Source organism: Glycine max, chromosome 8, assembly GCF_000004515.6.
Source record: "Glycine max cultivar Williams 82 chromosome 8, Glycine_max_v4.0, whole genome shotgun sequence".
Classification (NCBI taxonomy): domain Eukaryota; kingdom Viridiplantae; phylum Streptophyta; class Magnoliopsida; order Fabales; family Fabaceae; genus Glycine; species Glycine max.
The window spans coordinates 22,461,865-22,480,595 of NC_038244.2; the positions used below are offsets into that span (position 1 = coordinate 22,461,865).

Below are 18,731 nucleotides of genomic sequence, written 5' to 3' on the forward strand. Positions count from 1 at the left end.
TTTTGTATAGAAACTTTTGATAATTATATAGAATTCCTCCAAGTTACAATTCTTTTTGTAGGATTGTAAATACTTTTGGTTAATAAATTGATCATTACTCATTATAATCTTCCGCTTGTAATTAATGTAAATTTCAATTCTATTTCAGGTGAAAAAAGAGATTTTGTGAAGTGGTGAATCTGGTGTCTCGCTAAGCCTCGTTTGTGCGCTTAGAGAGTATATCCCGCTAAGCGAGGCACCAGCGAGCTCAGCGAGACACAAGAATCTAGAAGAGAATCTACCTTGCAAGCACGCACTCAGCTCGTTGTCGCTCGCTAAGCGAGTCATTCGTCATCTTCCAGGCTAAGCGCGAGATTGGCGCTGAGCCACAGTTCGCTAATGCGCGCTAAGCGCAAGATTGGCGCTCAGCGAGAGGCCACCGACAGGATTTCCATATAAAATCTGAAAACACAGAATTAGAGGGGAGTTTTGGAGCATGCGGACCCAAAGGCGACTGAGCAGACCAAAGGAGGCATCTTGAAGAGCTTTGAAGGAGTTTTTGAGAGATTGTGAGGTTTTTAAAGGTGGAGGAGACATCCCCACCACTTTGTACTTTTTCAATTTCTCTTCTTCTCTTCTTTAAACTTGTAAAAAGGAGCTTTCTCGCAATGGAAGGCTAAATCCTCAGTTGGGAACTTCTTCAGAGTAAATGATGTAAAATCTTTCATATCTATTTAATAGTGTTTTCATGTGTTCTTTGTTCCTATCGGCCTTTAATTCTCGCATGTTTTTGTCTTGATCACGCAAACACATGTGTAGTTAGGATCATCCTCATTGGAAAATGGTTTGATCCTTAGAACTTGATAGGACAGGGCTAATTATCGTATATCTGGACACAGAGTGCGGTAACTTGGTTTTTCGATATGTTGTAATTGTAATGTTGTCCGGTTACGCTAAGTTCAACAAGAGACATCTGAGAATGAAGTCTAGTTAGGATTAGGCTAAACTCACGAGACATCGGGGTTTAGTAGTTAGGACCTCAGCATAGAATACAAGAGCACTGTTAAGTAGAGAAATATCCTTAAATTACATCAAAATACTCTGTAGGAGGAACAAACATGTTCGCATATTTGTTTTCACACACCATTACTCACTTTACTCGCTTTCATTTAGACTAGATCATACTTTTATTTCTCTTTTCAACCATTAATTGTATCATCGTTTTAATACTACTTGCGCCCCCCGGTACACTTGTCGGGCAACGATCAAGTAACACACAAGAATTAATTTTATTCCATAAAATCATGGTTACATCATGAAAGTGTAAAAGTATCTATTTGTTGTTTTATTGTTATCATGAATTTTTTTTTAATTTTTTTTCACTATGAATCTAATCCAAACACACACCATGAATTAGTGTAGTTTGGATTGATAATGACAAAATTAATTTAAATGAAATTAATTTTACATAATTAATTATTCTAAAATTAATTTTGGTAGAAGTAGAAGTTACTTTTATTTGCTTCAATTCTATCCTAATTTTAGAGATTATCCAAACACATAAGTACAGGAGAAAGGAAAAAAACATCATTTTAGTATACTTTGTTATTCAATAATGCACCAACTTAACTCTAGATTGACCACTTTTAATGCATATACGACAAATTAGCATAATAGATGGACCACTTTTAATGCATATACGACAAACATTAAAGATTGGAACAAGATTACATAATAATACATATTCCTAAATTGTAAATAGAGTCTCTCTGTACACAATCAGTTGGTATCCATCATGAATATAATTAAATGATCTTTGTTCTTCGACCTCTCCATCTTGATTCCATTTGACCAATATGCCAATAGGATCACTTCCAACAATACTACCAATTTCAGTATTTCATACTAGTAAGAATAAACCAGACCAAATGTCATTGATAATCAATGTATTCGCCTTTATCCAAGATGTGTGGTTAATGTATTGTTTCAGTTCCCATATTTGAATTGAATTTTCAACTTGCCCCATCTCCCTCATAACACAGACACAATGATTCTCCAAATACATTTAAAGCATGAGGCTGATATGCATAAATTCAAACTGATTCGCCATATGTATCTCTAAAAAAGTTTTTCCAACCAAATCAAAGGCAAGAAAAACATACCTATATGTCTCATAATTATATAAAAAAAAACAATGGAGGGCATTGTTAAAAAATGTCCCAATTAAGTTGCAGTTGTTCCAAAAATTGCATGATTTGTAATGCAAATGAGTATGTTGAATTTGTATCCATGTATTCTCTTTAATTAAGAAATACTCCATGTGGCTTGATGAGTCATATTCGGTGAAGGAGATTACAACCACTATGAAATCTTTTGTTCTTGGGTCATATCCAAGACCATCACAAAACAAGAAGAAATTGCTAGGCTTAATGGAGGAGAAATTGGAAGACCATTATATGATTTTGTTTTGACCTGTTGATGGATTCCACAGCTAAAGAGTACGACAAGATTCCAGAAGAAGAAAACCTCAGCAAGAATCCTTGATTTGAACACAAGGTTTAGGATGTTTGGTAGTAACAGCTAATCTACTCTACCAAAGCTAATTTATGCAAGATAATTCTCATCTTATTTCATAGATTTTTTTGGTTTATATAGGATGATACAAGAGTGCAAAGCACGAATAAGGCTCTCATCCTAATACATAATGAAAAAAGCAGGTATAACAAAATCACTAAATTGCTATAACAAAATTCCATTATCAATTTCACTAATAATTCCACTAATGCTTCTAACAGATTTTTGAAAAGCAGCAACCAATTTTGTCATGCGTAATCCTCAAGGTAAGTGGGTCTTCTCATGTCTCTCTTGGGCCTGTTATTCCCTTGGTTGGAATTGCTATCAATACCCTTCCCACCAAATGTGACCTCATCCTTGAGGTCATAAGCTGATTGAAGAGCATTCCAATCCTCCCAAGAGGTGTCTTCTAGAGCAAAACCTTGCCATTGAACCAAAACCATGAGCGAAGGTGGAGTGGTGGTACGGTCCCACTTCCAATCCAAAAATCAGAGAGGTTTGACGATGGGATGTGATGCAATCTTATCCCCCAAGGGCATTGGGTAGAAGACTCTAAGAAGATTGAGCCAGAGATGTAGGAGAATACCCTAAGATTCTCAAGAGCCTTAGGGTAGATTTTGGATCCATAGGCTAAGTATCACCTCACTCATCTTTGTATATATTAGATTAGGGTTTCATTATTTTTTAGCCTTGTATTTAGGGCTCCATAGTGTAAGGAGGGTATCCTAGTAATGTAGGATTTTTCAGCCCTTGTATTTTAGGGCACTTAGACTAGTTTTTGTACTAAGGGTAGTTATGTAATTTTGCATGCATTAAGTGCATTATTTGATGTGTGTGTTGGGAGAGAAATTTAATTGAATTGGGAGAAGCCCAATTCAATTAAATTTCAAACCAGCCTAAGTGGGAGGTAAGAATTTGCTTGCTACACCCTATTGTTACATAATATAGTTACACTTTGTGCATGTCCTTCATGTTTTACATTCCTTAAGACACCTAAGCATACTTAGTGGAGAATCTTGGACTTGATCTTGGATTAGTGGGTTGAACCATAGCTGAAATTTACTAATCATAATTAGTGAAATTTTGGCTCCACAAATTCAAATTCAAATTCAAGTGAAATGTGAATAGAAATTCAAATTTTCTTCCTATTGTGTGACACTTAGGCTATAAATAGAGGCCTTGTGTGTGCATTTTTTCAACTTTGATAATTTGAGAAATTAGATTTCAAAGTTCAGACCTCATTTGAGGCATAAATGTTGTGCCCCCCTCTCTCCCTCTCCATCCACTCATCTTCTCCTACCTTCAAGCTCTTATTCATGACTTCCTATGATAGTGAGCTTGTTCTTGGCTCATCTTCTTCTTGAAATGGCGTCTCATATCACATTTACTCCTTCTCCATTCTTCTGCCATTGATCTTCAAGAATCAAAGGACTCTATTGATGAAGAAGATCCAAGGCCTACAAGCTCTACATAGAGCTACATCATGTGGTATCAAGAGCATCTTTATCTAGGTGATGTTCTTTTGCTTCCTCTATCTTTTGTTCGGTCAATTCACTATAATTCCTTGTTCTTCATCATCTTCTTCATGTATCTCCTCCATTGTCTTGTGGTTTGGTGTTGTTTAGAGTAGGTTCAAAAAAATAAACCGATTAAATCTTAGATCTGCACTTGTTCTTGCATTTCTATGGTTCAAATTTTATAGATCTACTCCTGAATCATGTTTTTGTGTTGATTTTAGGTTCTATCTTTTTTCAGTCATAATCTTCTTATGCTGAACATTTAGATCTCAATTTTCTTGAAAAATATTGATTAGAAAAGAAAAGACAAAAATCTAAGTATAAATCACTTCATTCATGTTGTCTTAGAGTCATGTTTAGTCATAATAATTGTCACATTATATTCTAAGTTTGTGTTGAATTTTGATTTTGTTGACTAAATTCTAGATACATTTGTTCATGTATTCTATCAGTTCTTATCCTATCATTTGAATCTTGAGTCTAATTCATGCATGTTATTTAGTTCATAACATGTTCTAAATTAATTCCTAGAAGTAGCCCTATTGTTGAACTTTTTTTTATTTTCTAAGTTTCCTATATGATGCCTATGAAGAAATTGAGTTGTGGTGTTGAGTTGTGGCTGGATTTGTGAATCAAAATAAGTATTAAGCTCTCTTGAATTGTGTTATCCAAGACAATTGAGCATAAGTAAACACAAATTATAACTATCCAAACCTTAATCAACATAAACACTACTCTTAGTTTCTAGGTTGAAATTTCGGTTGTTGTCAATTATGGCAGACTGTCTTCTTAACTCCGCTATGGCTTGAATACTTCAAGTTTTTAGCTGAAATTTTAAATGGAAAAAATATATATCTATAAGAAAACAATGGAAAAATAATTAACAAAACGAAAAATAAATGAGCAAGAAAAGGTGATAAAGATTAACGTCAAAATACACGTTCAAAACAGCAAAAAAAATGTGTATGTTTGATTTGCTTAAAAATTGTTCATTATTTTGAGTTGTATTAAAAGCCTATTTGAATTCTTGGAGTTTTTCATCTTTTAGATATGTTGCCAAATGGACATAACTAGAATTTTTCTTTGAGTCTTGTTTTTAATTTGTTAATCTAATCTAGTGTCACTTTAGGACTTCCTTTGTGTTCCACCTTGGCTTGTGGTGTTGTTCTTTTGCTTTATTTTTCCTTGAATCTCATTGAATTAATGTCATGTTAATTTTCCTTTTTGGTTTAGCCTTCATTTTGTCTTTTGGTTTCTTGCTTGTCTTCTTCTTTTTTTGTGTTTAAGTGTTGCCTACATCAAGGATGGGAAGAGGAAATTGGTGCATTGTTTGAAGGAAGATTTTTGAGTCTTGGAGGTTAACCATCCTAGGAGCACCATTAGATTTGAAGCAACCAAAGCCTCACCAAATTTTGAGTGAAACACTTGAGAAAACAAACAAGCAATGAAGACAAATTTGAAGACCTTAATTGCTTTGTTAAATTTGTTGCAATAGAACAATTAAGTGCTGAATTTTTTCTATTACAATTCCTTGTATTTGGACATTCTTCAGGGGTGAATTGGGAGTCTCCAAGAGACCACCTAAACCTCTATTTATGTGTAATAGCTTAGTATGAACCATGTATACTAAGTGAAGAGCCAATTGGGACCTCCAAAGGTCATCCAAGTCTTCAAATAGGAAACCGTCTAGTTTGCTTTAAATTTCCTTTACCTTCCGTTGTCAAACCGCCTAGATAGCTTACTTTTTACCAATTAGTTTTTACCTTATCTTTCACACTTCTTTTAGTGTTTTTTTTTTTTTGCTAGTTTCAACCATAGTTTCTTTTACCTTTGTTTTCAAACCCCCATCAAGAAAGAACCACAACTTAGGAACCAAAATGAGTCTTCATTCTTCATCTAGTGTTAATGGTCAGGGTTCTACTCCTAAGGACCCCTTGTATAGGATATTAGATGAGTTGAGGTCCCTTAAATTATGGAAAGAAAAACAAGAGAGAAAAGAAAAAGGAAAAAAGTGGAAGAAATAAGTCAAGATGAAAGAGAAAAAATAAGAGGGGAAGAAAGAAGAAAAATAATGAAATAAATGAAAAGAGAAAAACATGTCTCCTATAGTAGTCATGACTCTTGCAAGAGTTTAAGTGAATAACTTAGCGACTATTATGGAGGGCGGCATAGGTCACATACTAAACATCACTCCCAAAGAAGAGAAAAAGATAGAAGGCCTCAAGAGGTTAACATTAGCCTCTCATATTTCCATGGAAAAGATAATATTGAGGTCTACCTAGATTGGGAAATGAAGGTTAAGCAACTTCTTGCTTGCTATCATATTTGTAAAGAGAGAAAATTTCCATTGGCCACCCTTAGCTTTCAAGGGTATGCCCTCTATTGGTGGACTTCCCTTGTTAGGTAAAGAAGGGTTCATGGGGATCCTCTAGTAAAGTATTGGAATGATCTTAAGAGTGCTCTTAGGAAGAGACACATTCCCTCCTACTATGAAAGGGAGCTTATGGACATGCTCCAAAGGCTTAGATAAGGGGGTATAAGTGTTGAAGAATATAAACAACAAATGGAACTACTCCTTTTAAGAGCTGGACTTAGGAAGGAGGAAAGAACAAGCATAGCTAGGTTACTTAGTGGACTTAATATGGAACTGGGGGACAAGGTTGAACTCCTTCCATATAGGGACCTAGATGAGCTAGTCCAACTTTGTATAAGAGAGGAGCAACAACTTAAAAAAAATCCTTCTTCAAAATCTTATGGTTTTCACTCTTATCCAAGGAAGGACCAAGCCTAAGGAATTTTGGGGGTTGCACCTTCAAAACCCAAGAAAGATAAGGGTAAGACAATAGAGAAATCCACCCCTAAGACTAGTTCCCAAGCAAGGACTAGCAACATTAAATGCTTCAAATGTCTTAGGAGAGGTCACATTATCTCTCAATGCCCCCACAAAGAAAATCATGATTATGAGGGGTCAAGATATTTACAATAGTCAAGAAGAGACTACTTTTCCCCTTCCTCTAGTGGAAGTGAAGATGAAGTAAGGGGTAAAGAGTCTAGTGAGGAAGTCTATCCCCATGAAGAAGGTGACCTCCTAATGGTTAAAAGGCTCCTTGAAGGCCAATCTCGTGATCTATCCCAATCCCAAAGAGAGAACATCTTTCATACAAGATGAAAATTTTTAGATAAAACTTGTTTTTTCATTGTGGATAGTGGATCATGTTGCAATTGTTGTAACACAAGATTGGTTTTCAAGTTGAACCTCATTATCATTCCCCACCCAAAACCTTATAAACTTCAATGATAGTTAACCAACAAGTGAAGGTACCTTTCTCCATTGGGACATATAAAGATGAAGTTAATTATGATATAGTTCTCATGGAGGTAGGGCATATTCTCTTAGGAAGGCCATGTCAATTTGATAGGAAGATCATTTACAATGGCCTAACTAATGAGATTACCTTCACCCATCTTGGCACTAAATTTGTGTTGCATCCTCAAACACCTTCATAGGTAGCTAAGGATCAAGTATAAGTAAAACTCAAATGGAATGAGGAAAAGAATATAAAAAGAAAAAAAACAACCTTTAATGGTTAAAGAGAAGTGTAAGGAGGTAAGTGTCTCCTCGAAGAGGTTAGCTAAGAAGGAAATTCATTTTGCAATAAAGACAAACATTAAAGAAACTTCCCTTCTTAGACAACCTCCACATCTTTTCCTTTGCAAAAGGACACTTGTTAGCACTGTCATACCTCTCGAGCTCGATGTTATTCCTCAAGTAAAGGAGTTGTTGGATGAGGGTTTGGTTCGTAAGAGCTTAAATCTTTGTGCTTTGTTGGTGCCCAAAATAGGTATTGTTAGACACCAAATCCCTAAGATAGGTGGTATGATGAATGTGTTGAGTGGTGCAACCCTCTTTTGTAAAATCACCCATGCACCCAACATCTTCATGATTCACATACATAAGGACTCATTAGGTAGGTTTCTTCTTATTTTTGGTTTCAATACAAACCTAGGTTCTTATATGGGACACCTTAGGTTTGTTGTAATTTTTCATAGGAGTAATAAACATGAAAATATTGAAAAATGTATGTTTTCTTGCATCACTTTCCTTAATTTTTTAAATAGTGATCAAGGGGTTCCCACAGACCCTAAGAGAATAAAGGTCATTCCTGAGTGGCTCACTCCACCAAGTATAAGGGAAATTTAGGGCTTCCATGGCTTAACAAACTTTTACAAAAGGTTTGTCCCCTATTTTTCTACACTTGTAGCACCACTCATTGAGTTGGTGAGGAACCATGTTCCCTCATGAGAAGATGCCCAAGAAATGGATTTTCAAATCTTACCCTACTCTAACATACCCAACACCACTAATATATATGTTTTTATTCTTTTTAAAGGTGTTAAGGGAAGAAGCCCAAAGTTTCAAGAACCTCTGGATTTGAGGTCAAATCCTTTTCAAGGGGGATAGGATGATGCAATTCTACCCCCAAGGGCATTGGATAGAATACTCCAAGAAGATTGAGCCAGAGATGCAGGAGAAGGCCCTAGGGTTCTTATGAGCCTCAGGGTAGATTTTGGGCCCATGAGCTAAGTATGAGTCCACTTATCTTTGTACATATTAGATTAGGATTTCATTATTTTTAGGCCTTGTATTTAGGGCTCCATAGTGTAGGGAGGGTACCCAAGTAATGTAGGAATTTCCAGCCCTTGTATTTTAGGGCACCTAGACTAGTTTTTGTATTAAGGGTAAGTTTGTAATTTCACATGCATTAAGTGCACTATTTGATGTGTGTGTGTTGGGAGAGAAATTTAATAGAATTGGGAGAAGCCCAATCCAATTAAATTTTAGACCGGCTTAAGGGGGAGGTGAGCATTTGCTTGCTACACTCCATTGTCACATCATATAGTCACACTTTATGCATGTCCTTCATGCTTTACATGCCTTATGACACCTAAGAAAACTTAGTGGAGAATCTTGGACTTGATCTTGGATTAGTGGGTTGAACCATAGCTTAAATTCACCAATCATAATTAGTGAAATTTTGGCTCCAAATTTGACTCCACAAATTCAAATTCAAGTGAAATTTGAATAGAAATTCAAATTTTTCTCCAATTTTGTGTGACAGTTAGCTATAAATAGAGGCCTTGTGTGTGTATTTTTTTAACTTTGATCATTTGAGAAATTAGACTTCAAATTTCAGACCTCATTTGAGACATAAATGTTGTGCCCCCCTCTTCCCCTTTCTAGTCACTCATCTTCTCCTACCTTCATGCTCTTATCCATGGTTTTCCTATGGTGGTGAGCTTGTTCTTGACTCATCTTCTCCTTGAAGTGGCATCTCCAATCACCTTTCTTCCTTCTCCATTCCGCTTCTATTGATCTTCAAGACGTAAAGGACTCCATTAATGAAGAAGATCCAAGGTCTACAAGCTATACATGGTGTAACACCCTTATATATATATATATATATATATATATATATATTATTAGAAATTATGTTTGATGTTTGATTCTTTGTTGCGTTATTTTCATCCGTAATTATTTTTAAGGAGGTTAATTTAGTTAATAGAGTGGTGTGGATAGATAAGGATCTATCTTCTCAAAGAAGTCTCTTGAGAAAGCTTCTCAAAGAAGCCACGAGGAAGCTTCTGGAGAAAGCCTCTTAATGAAGCTTCTAGAGAAAGCTACATGAAGCTGCCTCGGTAAAAACGCTGCCCAGCCTTCGTTAACCGTTGGATCTTCTCTAAATTTGGTCTGCAACTTCACAAGACACTTTTCCATGATTTGACCGTTGGGAACGTTGAGAAGATGTCTGGAGTGTGCTAGAAGCTTCCGTTCCCGAGAGCATCTCTTATTTAAGCATTTCAGCCTTTGCTTTCGTGTAGCTTACGAAAAATGTCATTTCTTCTTCTTTCTTTCTTCCAAAGCCATTTATAAAGTTCCAAGCACTTTCTCCATCACCCACAGCCACCATTAACCACAACAAACCATCATTGTTCTCCATTGAAAACCCACACCGAGAGGAACCCTTCAACCGAAGCGGAATCTTCCAACTTGGCTTGCGGTTTCGGTAGAGAACGAAAACCCTAATCTGACATTTTGTTTTCTTTTGAGGTAACCATGGTTCTATGCTTGTTTCTTGTTAGTTTCATCTTGTCTTTGCATTTTTTCTGACTTTGGAACCGCCATTGCATGTCTTATGCTTCCTTTGAAAAACCTTAGAGAAAGAGACTTTGTAAACGTTATCCTTTCATGAAATGCATGTTATTTTCGTAACCTACACTGAACCCCGGTCACATTGGCATGGTCAGAATTTCCAAATGACGTTCCTTTGTAAAACCCGAAATGCTCTTAGCTCTTTCATGTAGTGATGTGGGTGTTTGACCCAGAGCACTGTTACTAGCTTTGTTTTCTGAAATCCATACTAAGTCTCCTTCGTTTTGGCATGGTAGAGGCTTGTGTGGAATCAACGAGCAAGGACAAAAAGGAATCTTCAAGTGACGCGACAAGGAATCCGCGGGGTAGCTCACGATAGGTAAGGGGAGTTTAATATAAAATTTACCGTTTTAACACCATAGTTAGGGTCAGGGAACCTAGCTATGAGGATATCTGCCTGTCCTTGTTGCATGCTGATTTTTCTTCAAAGAAAATTATGTTTTAACTAATGGGATGCGATATATATATATATATATATATATATATATATATATATATATATATATATATATATATATATATATATATATATATATGTATGTATGTATGTATGTATTGTGATGAATGATATTGTTTTGGTTGTTTGAAATGTGTTGTTTGAAGATCGTGCGTGTGGAAATGATATTTTTGTGTTTGTTTGAATTGTTGTTGATGTTGCTATTGAGGATTTTAACTGATATGTGATGATAATGATAATTATGATGATATTGATTTGAGATGACGTTGTTAATAAAGACCATGTCAACATGAATTGTTATTATTGGTGAATATGTGAATATGAAATGAGGTTGTTGTTGTTGTTGATAACGTCATTGAGATGAGATGATATTTATGTTGTGAATGACATGGAAATGGAATGTTGATTGATGTTGGAAATGCATTGGCATGTGCATGTTATGTATGTTCGTGGGGGGCACTGTGCACTGACCTTCCAGGGTCTTTGGCACTAGCTTTTGGCCATGATCATACGTCGTATGGAGTGTATGTCATGGGGGGTAGAGTGCATTGACCTTGTCGGATGGCCTAGACGTGGGTAACTAGCATGGTTAGAGAATCTAAACATTTCTGAGGGGATGCTTAGGCGCTTTAATTGGTCCATGGTCTTTGGCACTTACTTTTGGCCGTGATCATAGCTCATACGACACAGGAAATAGAGTAACTGTGGCCAAATGTACTTTGTACTTGGGGGCTTGTCACCTGGTAGGGAACACCTTTGGGCTCCCAGGCTGATCACCTATGGGAGGGGAGCTGTTACGTGCACAACCGGGTGGTCTCAACAAACTCAGCACAGTTCCCTAAGTGAGAGTGTCATGTGGACACGCTTAGGCTATTTCCTGAGGTTTGGTTGTTGTTGGTACGTACCACATTGCATCTGAGTGTTGAGTTAGGTGCATGCATCATTCTGTGCAGTCTTGATTGGGTCCATGGATGAATGATGAGTAATTGTTGGATGTGAATGATGAATATTTGTTGGATATGAGTGTTGAATAATGATTGTTGTGTATGCTTATCATGTTTGCATATGTTCCTTGCTAATTGTGGTTATTTGGAATTGGTATTGGTTCTTTTATAATAAACTCACCCTTGCAATTTTGTATCGTGTGGTTGATACCTGTGATGATCACGAACCTTGTTCGTGGGAGCAGAATGACAGTGGCAGGGTGTAGGGAGTAAGATTCTGGTGAGGAGCCACCGAGCCGACGTAATGACGTTGGGGTTACTTTGGGAGAGAGTTGTATTTTGTAATCAACTCATCCATAGTTGGTTTTTAAGTTTTATTTTGTTGAGTTAAAGATGTAAAACTGGAATTTTAATTATATATATATATGAACATATATTAATTTTCGTTATGTGTATGACATGTACCGAATTATTGTTTCTATGTAATTATGCATATTCACTTAAGTAATGGCGTGTTGTTGGATGAATTTATGTTGTGACAAAATCACTTCTATTTTCAAAATAAAAAATTAAGGGAGTTCTTTTTATAAAAATTGAAATTATCGAATATTAGAGTGTGGATACCGTAGCAACGAGGCAGGTCGTTACACATGGAGCTACATCAGGATGGTTGTCGGTGTTGGCTTGGGGAAGGGTGGAAATATTAAAAGGAGGTGGTCCCTTATGCGATTTGAGGAGTGACATGTAGAATATTGGATGGATTTTTGAGTCAACCGGGAGTTGCAAGCAATAGGCGATGGGTCTGATGGCGGCGGTGATAGCAAATGGACCGTAAAATTTCTTGGAGAGCTTAGAATAACGAGGTGTAACGGAAATTGGCTAGTAAGGACAAAGACAAACATAAACTAAGTCTCCCATATTGAAAGTGACATGGCGACGATGAGTGTCGGCATATTGCTTTGATGTCGATTGTGCCTTTTGCATACATCGTTTTAACTGGGTATGCATTGCCTGTCAGTCTGCAATAAAAGAGTCCACAACTTCTATCAGGGAAGATTCGTGCAAGTAGGAAGGAATCGAAGGGGGAGGTTTGCCATATGTTACCTTGAACAGTGACATCCCTATGCTGGAATGAGTGGCTATATTATAGCTTTATTTGGCCAGGGTTAAGAAATTTGATTAAGTAGATGGACAATTATGTACAAAAATGCGAAGGTATTGTTCTAGAGTCCGATTAAGAACCTCTATTTGTCCATCTGTTTATGGGTGGTAGGTTGTACTGAAGCGGAGTTTAGTGCCACTGATGCGAAACAGCTCCCGCCAGAAGGTATTGAGAAAAATTGGGTCATGCTCCAAGACAATTCTTCGAGAAAACCCATGCAGCTTGCAAAAGATGTCCATGAACAGGGTGGCCACCCTGTATGCGGAATACCTTGGAGGTAGTACACTAAAGTGAGCTCCCTTGGAGTAATGGTCGATGATGACATAGATGTAAGTAAACCCGCGAGAAAGGAGTAGGCCTATGATGAAGTCCATGGAAATGTCTTCTCATATTCCCAACAAAATAGGCAAAGGTTGGAGAAGACCAACCATTTTCTTAGATTTGTATTTCGTCTGTTGGCAAATAAGACATTGAGATACGAAACATTGGACATCATGATGCATTCCGTCCCATACAAAGTTCTCTTGGACATGACGTAGTGCCTTTGCGATACCCACGTGGCCTCCTAGAGGGGTAGAATGAAATTCCTCTAGTAACAGGGGAATAAAAGAACAATTAGGGGGGAGCCAAAATTTACCCTGATAAAAGAGAAGCTCTTGTTGAATTGAGTATTCAAGGTTGTCCCTGGGGTAGATCCTGACATTACGCAACTTGTCTAGAAAGGCAGGGGAATGGTTAAGGGAGTGGCTCAAGTTGTTGAGGAAGACAAAATTTGGAATGGTGAGTAAAAGGCATTATCCCTGTTGTGGTAAGCGAGACAAAGCATCCGTCGCAATATTTCCTGAACTTGCACGGTATTGAATGTTATAATCATACCCGACTAATTTTGACAAATAAGCTTGCTATTCGGGAGTTTGAATAACCTGTGTCATAAGCTCTTTTAGGCTTTGATGGTTAGTACGTATAATGAACGGATGCCCCAATAGATAGTGTCGCCATTTGTGCACCGTCGCGGTAATGGCATGTAATTCCTAAACATATGTGGAACTATGTTACAATCTGGGACAGAAAAACTTACTGAAGAAGTAGATTGGGTGGTGGTGTTGGCTTAAAATCGTGCTCATTGCATAACATGAAGTGTCAGTTTCAATGGTGAATAGTGAAGAGGTGGAAGCAAAACAAGAGCGTGGGTCATAGCATACTAGTTGGTCAAAAGCTTCTTGAGATTCAGGGGGCCATAGGAATTGATCCTTCTGAAGGAGGTTGGTGATGGGGATCGCGATTAAAGCGTAATTTTGGATAAAGCGTCTGTAAAATCCAGTGAGGCCCTGAAAATCACGTAAAGCAGGGTAAAGACAATTCAACCATGGCACTAATCTTTGAAGGATCTGGGGCTACTCTAGTGGCGAAGACTATGTGGCCCAAATACAGAAGTGTTTGGCAGGCCAATAAGCACTTGGATTGGCGAAGAAAGAATGATCCCTTTGTCAGAACCGACAATACTTCTTCCAGTTGGTGCACATGCTGAGGCAAAGAAGAGTTGTAGACGAGGATGTCGTAGAAAAAGACGACCACAAATTTGCGCAAGGATGGTTTGAGCAGCTCATTCATGGTTGCCTAAAATGTCACCAGAGCATTGCAGAGGCCGAAGGCATTACGCGGTATTCGTAGTGTCCTTGGTGTGTTCTGAATGCGGTTTTTGGGATGTCCTCCTCCTCCATGCGAATTTGATGGAACCCTTGGTGGAGGTCTAACTTAGAAAACCACGAAGTGGAACCCAATTCATCAAGGAGTTCATCTATGGTTGGCATCGAAAATCTCTTTCACAGTAACGACATTCATAGCTTGATAGTCGATGTAACAGGGCCAGATGCCGTCCTTTTTCTTCACTAACAGGACAGGCGAGGAAAAAAGGCTATGGATGAGCTGAATGAAACCTACATCAAGCATTGATTGGCCCTAATTTTCTAATTTGGTTTTATGATTATAGGGATAACGATATGGTTGAACATTGATGGGTTTGGTATTGGGTGTAAGGTGGATGTGGTGGGAGATGGTTCGCGATGGAGGTAATTGGGAAATTTCATAAAAAAGGTGGGTGTATTTGGAGAGGAGGTTGGTGACTTCAGGGGGAACTGGTTGTGTATCAAAGGTTAGGGAAGGAGAAGAAGGACTTTCACGAGATTGGGTGGGTAAGGCTGTCAATTAGAACAAGGCTGAAAGGGCTTGGGTCTAGATCATGCGCTTCAATTGGTGAGCTAAAGCTGGGCCTGGGCGAAGAGGGATGTCCGCAAGAAGTTGGACTGGTTGGCCTAAGTAGGTGAAGGACATCGAAAGAGTGGTGTAGTCACTAGTAACAGGGCCCAGTTGCTTAAGTCATTGCACTCTAAGAACGACATCAGCGCCGCTTAACGGCAAGGCATAAAGGTCTGTGGTGAAGGAGTAACCTTGGATGAGTAACGAAACCTGAGGGTAATATTGATTGCAGTCCATGACTCCTCTATTACCAACCATCACGTGCAAAAGAGTGATAGCGTAGTGCGGGAGGGTGAGGAATCAAGCAACCCTAGCTTGAATGAAGTTGTGGGTGCTACCGCCATCTACAAGGATTGCTAGGCGGTGCTTATTGACGGTGCCAAAGATGCAAAATGTTTATGGCGCTGACATACCCATCATAGCATTGAGGCTTAATTGAGGGTCGTCTGGTGGTTCGAGTGAGGTGTTGAAGGTTGGGGTTGTCGAATCAGAGTCTGAAAATTGGGGGAAAAAGTCAATGGTCTCGTCAGCCACAAAGAGATGCATCCGGGATGGTGCCCCAAGACCCATTTGTCCTTGCATAGTAGTAGAGGCCTTTGTCCCTATGTATCTCCATTTCCTCGGCCAACAATCGTTTGAAGGGGATCTTGGTGGAAAGGGCAGCTGACAACAACGCTGAAGGTTGAGGGGGATGATAGTGGCGAAAGTGTTGCCTGCGGTCCATTAACTTGTCCTCCTGTAATCGGGTGAAGGCCACGACGTGGGTTAAAGACAAAGGTTAGAAAGTCTGGACCTCGCATCAAAGATCTGGGGTTAAACCTGAAATGAAACAGCTGAGGAGTAACGAAGGGACCAGGCCGACAATTCGATTTGCCAATTTCTCGAATTCCGTCAGATACTCTGTGACAGAGCAGCGTTGGTGTAATTTGAAGAGAACCCCTTGTGGGTCGTCAAAGAAGGATGGTGAAAATCGTGATTCTAGTGCTTGAAGCATGGTGGGTCAAGAGGTGAGAAATCTGTTGCGGTACATCCATTGGTACCAAGATAGTGCAGGACCCTCCATGTAGAATCCGACAACTGTGAGACGTTCAACTTCAGGTAAGCATTGGTAGTTAAAGAATTGTGTTATTTTGAAAATCCACCCGAGTGGATCCTGACCATCGAATTTGGGAACGTCGAGTTTCATGTGTGGGCGCTGAGGTACAGGTGGTGATGGGGAATTAGGAGGTGGCTTGGGTGGCGGAGGATCAACGGTGAGGGCAACAAGTCAATCCAGAATGGACTTGAACTTGCTGTCCATAACTGTGTGGCTTTGGGTGAACTTGTTGTCAATAGCTGTGTGGCTTTGGGTGAGGGTGGTGTGACCCTGGGAAAGCCTGGCTATGGCTTCCTCCAAGCGTTCAATGGTTGCTTGATGCATGTTATGGTCTGACATGGTGGCTGGGCAAAAAGGAGCAGGTTAGACCAAATTGGTAGTAATAGCTAATCTACTTTACCAAAGCTAATTTCTGCAAGATCATTCTCATCTTATTTCATAGATCTTTTTGGTTTATATAGGTTGATACAAGAGCCAGAATAAGGCACCCAGCCTAATACATAACGACAAAAACATGTATAACAGAATCACTAAATTGCTATAACATAATTCCATTATTAATTCCACTAATGATTCTAACAGATTTTTGCAGAGCAACAACCAACAATTGTCATGCGTAATCCTCAAGGTAAGTGGGCCTTCTCATGTCTCTCTTGGGCCTGTTATTCCCTTGGTTGGAATTGCTATCAATGTTGGCCCAAAAATCTAACGGACAATGATTGGTAGGTAGATTCATCATGTAAGGACTTGATGAAGTTAATGATTTTGAAGTGGTTAACATCATACGCTATGATCATCAATTTCTCTATCCATTGCCCAAACTTGAAATGTCTCTTTGCGAATTCAAGGTGAGAAATGAGATAATTCCACTCTTTTTTCACACACTTCAACCCTAAAAGAGACTTCATATGCAACTTCACCAACATTTCTTCAATCAACTTTGTTGGAATATACATGTTCATTGCCATTGGTATACGTTTTTTGCTATTAACTTTCGTGCCTTTGCATTTGCATAAAGCATGCATATATACATAAATAAGTAAATTTAACTTTAGAAAAAAAACTAGTGTAGCAATTAATGCTATTATTATAATATTTATATAAATATATGTGTGTTTGAAATGTTATTTAAAATATAGAAATTAATAAGTAAATGTGTGCATATATATTATAATCTATTTAAATAAGGAAATTTGACTTTAAAATAAAAAATAATATAGCATTTAATGCAATTAATACATTATTTATATACTTATATTTTAATAATTAGGTGTTTTATATATAATATAACCATTTTTGGTTTTTTTTTGCAACTAACTTTTCAGTTATTGAATTAATATTTTACAAACTGTAGCTTGTAAGAAATTTAGAAGTAAAAAATTACAATATATACTAAATATGAATGTAATTCACATATGTTGGATATTTGGGTTTGGGCTTATGGACGACCTGCATAACCACAATCCATATGTATGGACTTCAATTTTTTAACTATTTAAATTGTGGATTTTTTAGCCCAATTCATTTAAACATGTTTGATCATGAACTTTGTAGATGATTAATGGACTTTTTATGCCTTGATTAAAAAATATTTTTTGTAGTTTAGTAAAATAAAATAAAATAAAAATTATGGTCATTCTACTTGAAATTAGATACATTTCAAAATAACCAACAACAACCAAAACCCATAAAGGATAATTCTCAGACATCCAGTGATTAATTGGATTATAAAATGATAACAAAAGGGTTTTTAATTTGTTTTTTAGAATTTTTTTAAAATTTTATTTTCTTAGGGACGCTGGCTAGCCTGTTTAGCCTAGGGTCTGAACGATGCAATTGTAGGATCACTAAAGGATAACATGTTTAAATTGCAGGCTTTGCAAAGCGGGTTATGTGGGTTGTGGGTTTTGCAAAGCCAAACTAAGCAACCTCAAAGAAGATTTGATTAAATAATTTTTTTGCATAAAGCAACAATGAGAGCAACATGCCTTCTTGTTTGAACTTTGTAAACAAGCTTGCAAAGTAATGATCAACATTTATTAAAATATACACAAAAGATATAATGCATGTTGTTTTGTTGAGAAAGCTATGCATGAAGGTTGTTTTGGGAGAGTTTAAGAATGCATTGTGCTACCATTGATGCTTCGATTCATGCAAAAATGGTTCGATCAAATTTTCTTTGAGGCTACTTGATGTGATGATAGAGAAAGGAATTAGACCAAATTTTATCTTACACTTTCCACACTGTATCACTCCTCCCCCAACTCTCTCACTAACTTCAATGGTACCGCCGACTTAGATATGTTTTCCTTTCCTCATTACGCCTTCTATCTCTCTTGGCTTCCCTTGGATGTTTGTCTCTTTCCCACTCCCAAGTCCCATGCAGATTTGGCCCAATGGTATGAGTCTGGGTCATGGGTTAAGACCAAGAGCAACAATTAACCATCACAATCGGGTCTAATGGTAGAGCAAAGAAAAACAAAAAAGTATATGGTGTGGCAGATGCACCTTAGTGATTTGCGAGTAACATTAATC

At 37.7% G+C, this 18,731-nt stretch overlaps 1 protein-coding gene across 1 annotated transcript; it reads right to left on the reverse strand.

Annotated features, from left to right (window-relative positions):
- Positions 1–2,801: 2,801 nt before the first annotated feature.
- LOC113002318 (uncharacterized) lies at positions 2,802–12,801 on the reverse strand. The gene is made up of 3 exons (XM_026129416.1): positions 12,787–12,801; positions 12,307–12,561; positions 2,802–3,026 (listed from the first exon to the last, which is right to left on the reverse strand). The coding sequence occupies exons 1-3, from the start codon at positions 12,799–12,801 to the stop codon at positions 2,802–2,804; spliced, it is 495 nt and encodes a 164-aa protein (XP_025985201.1).
- Between the last annotated feature and the right edge of the window lie 5,930 nt (positions 12,802–18,731).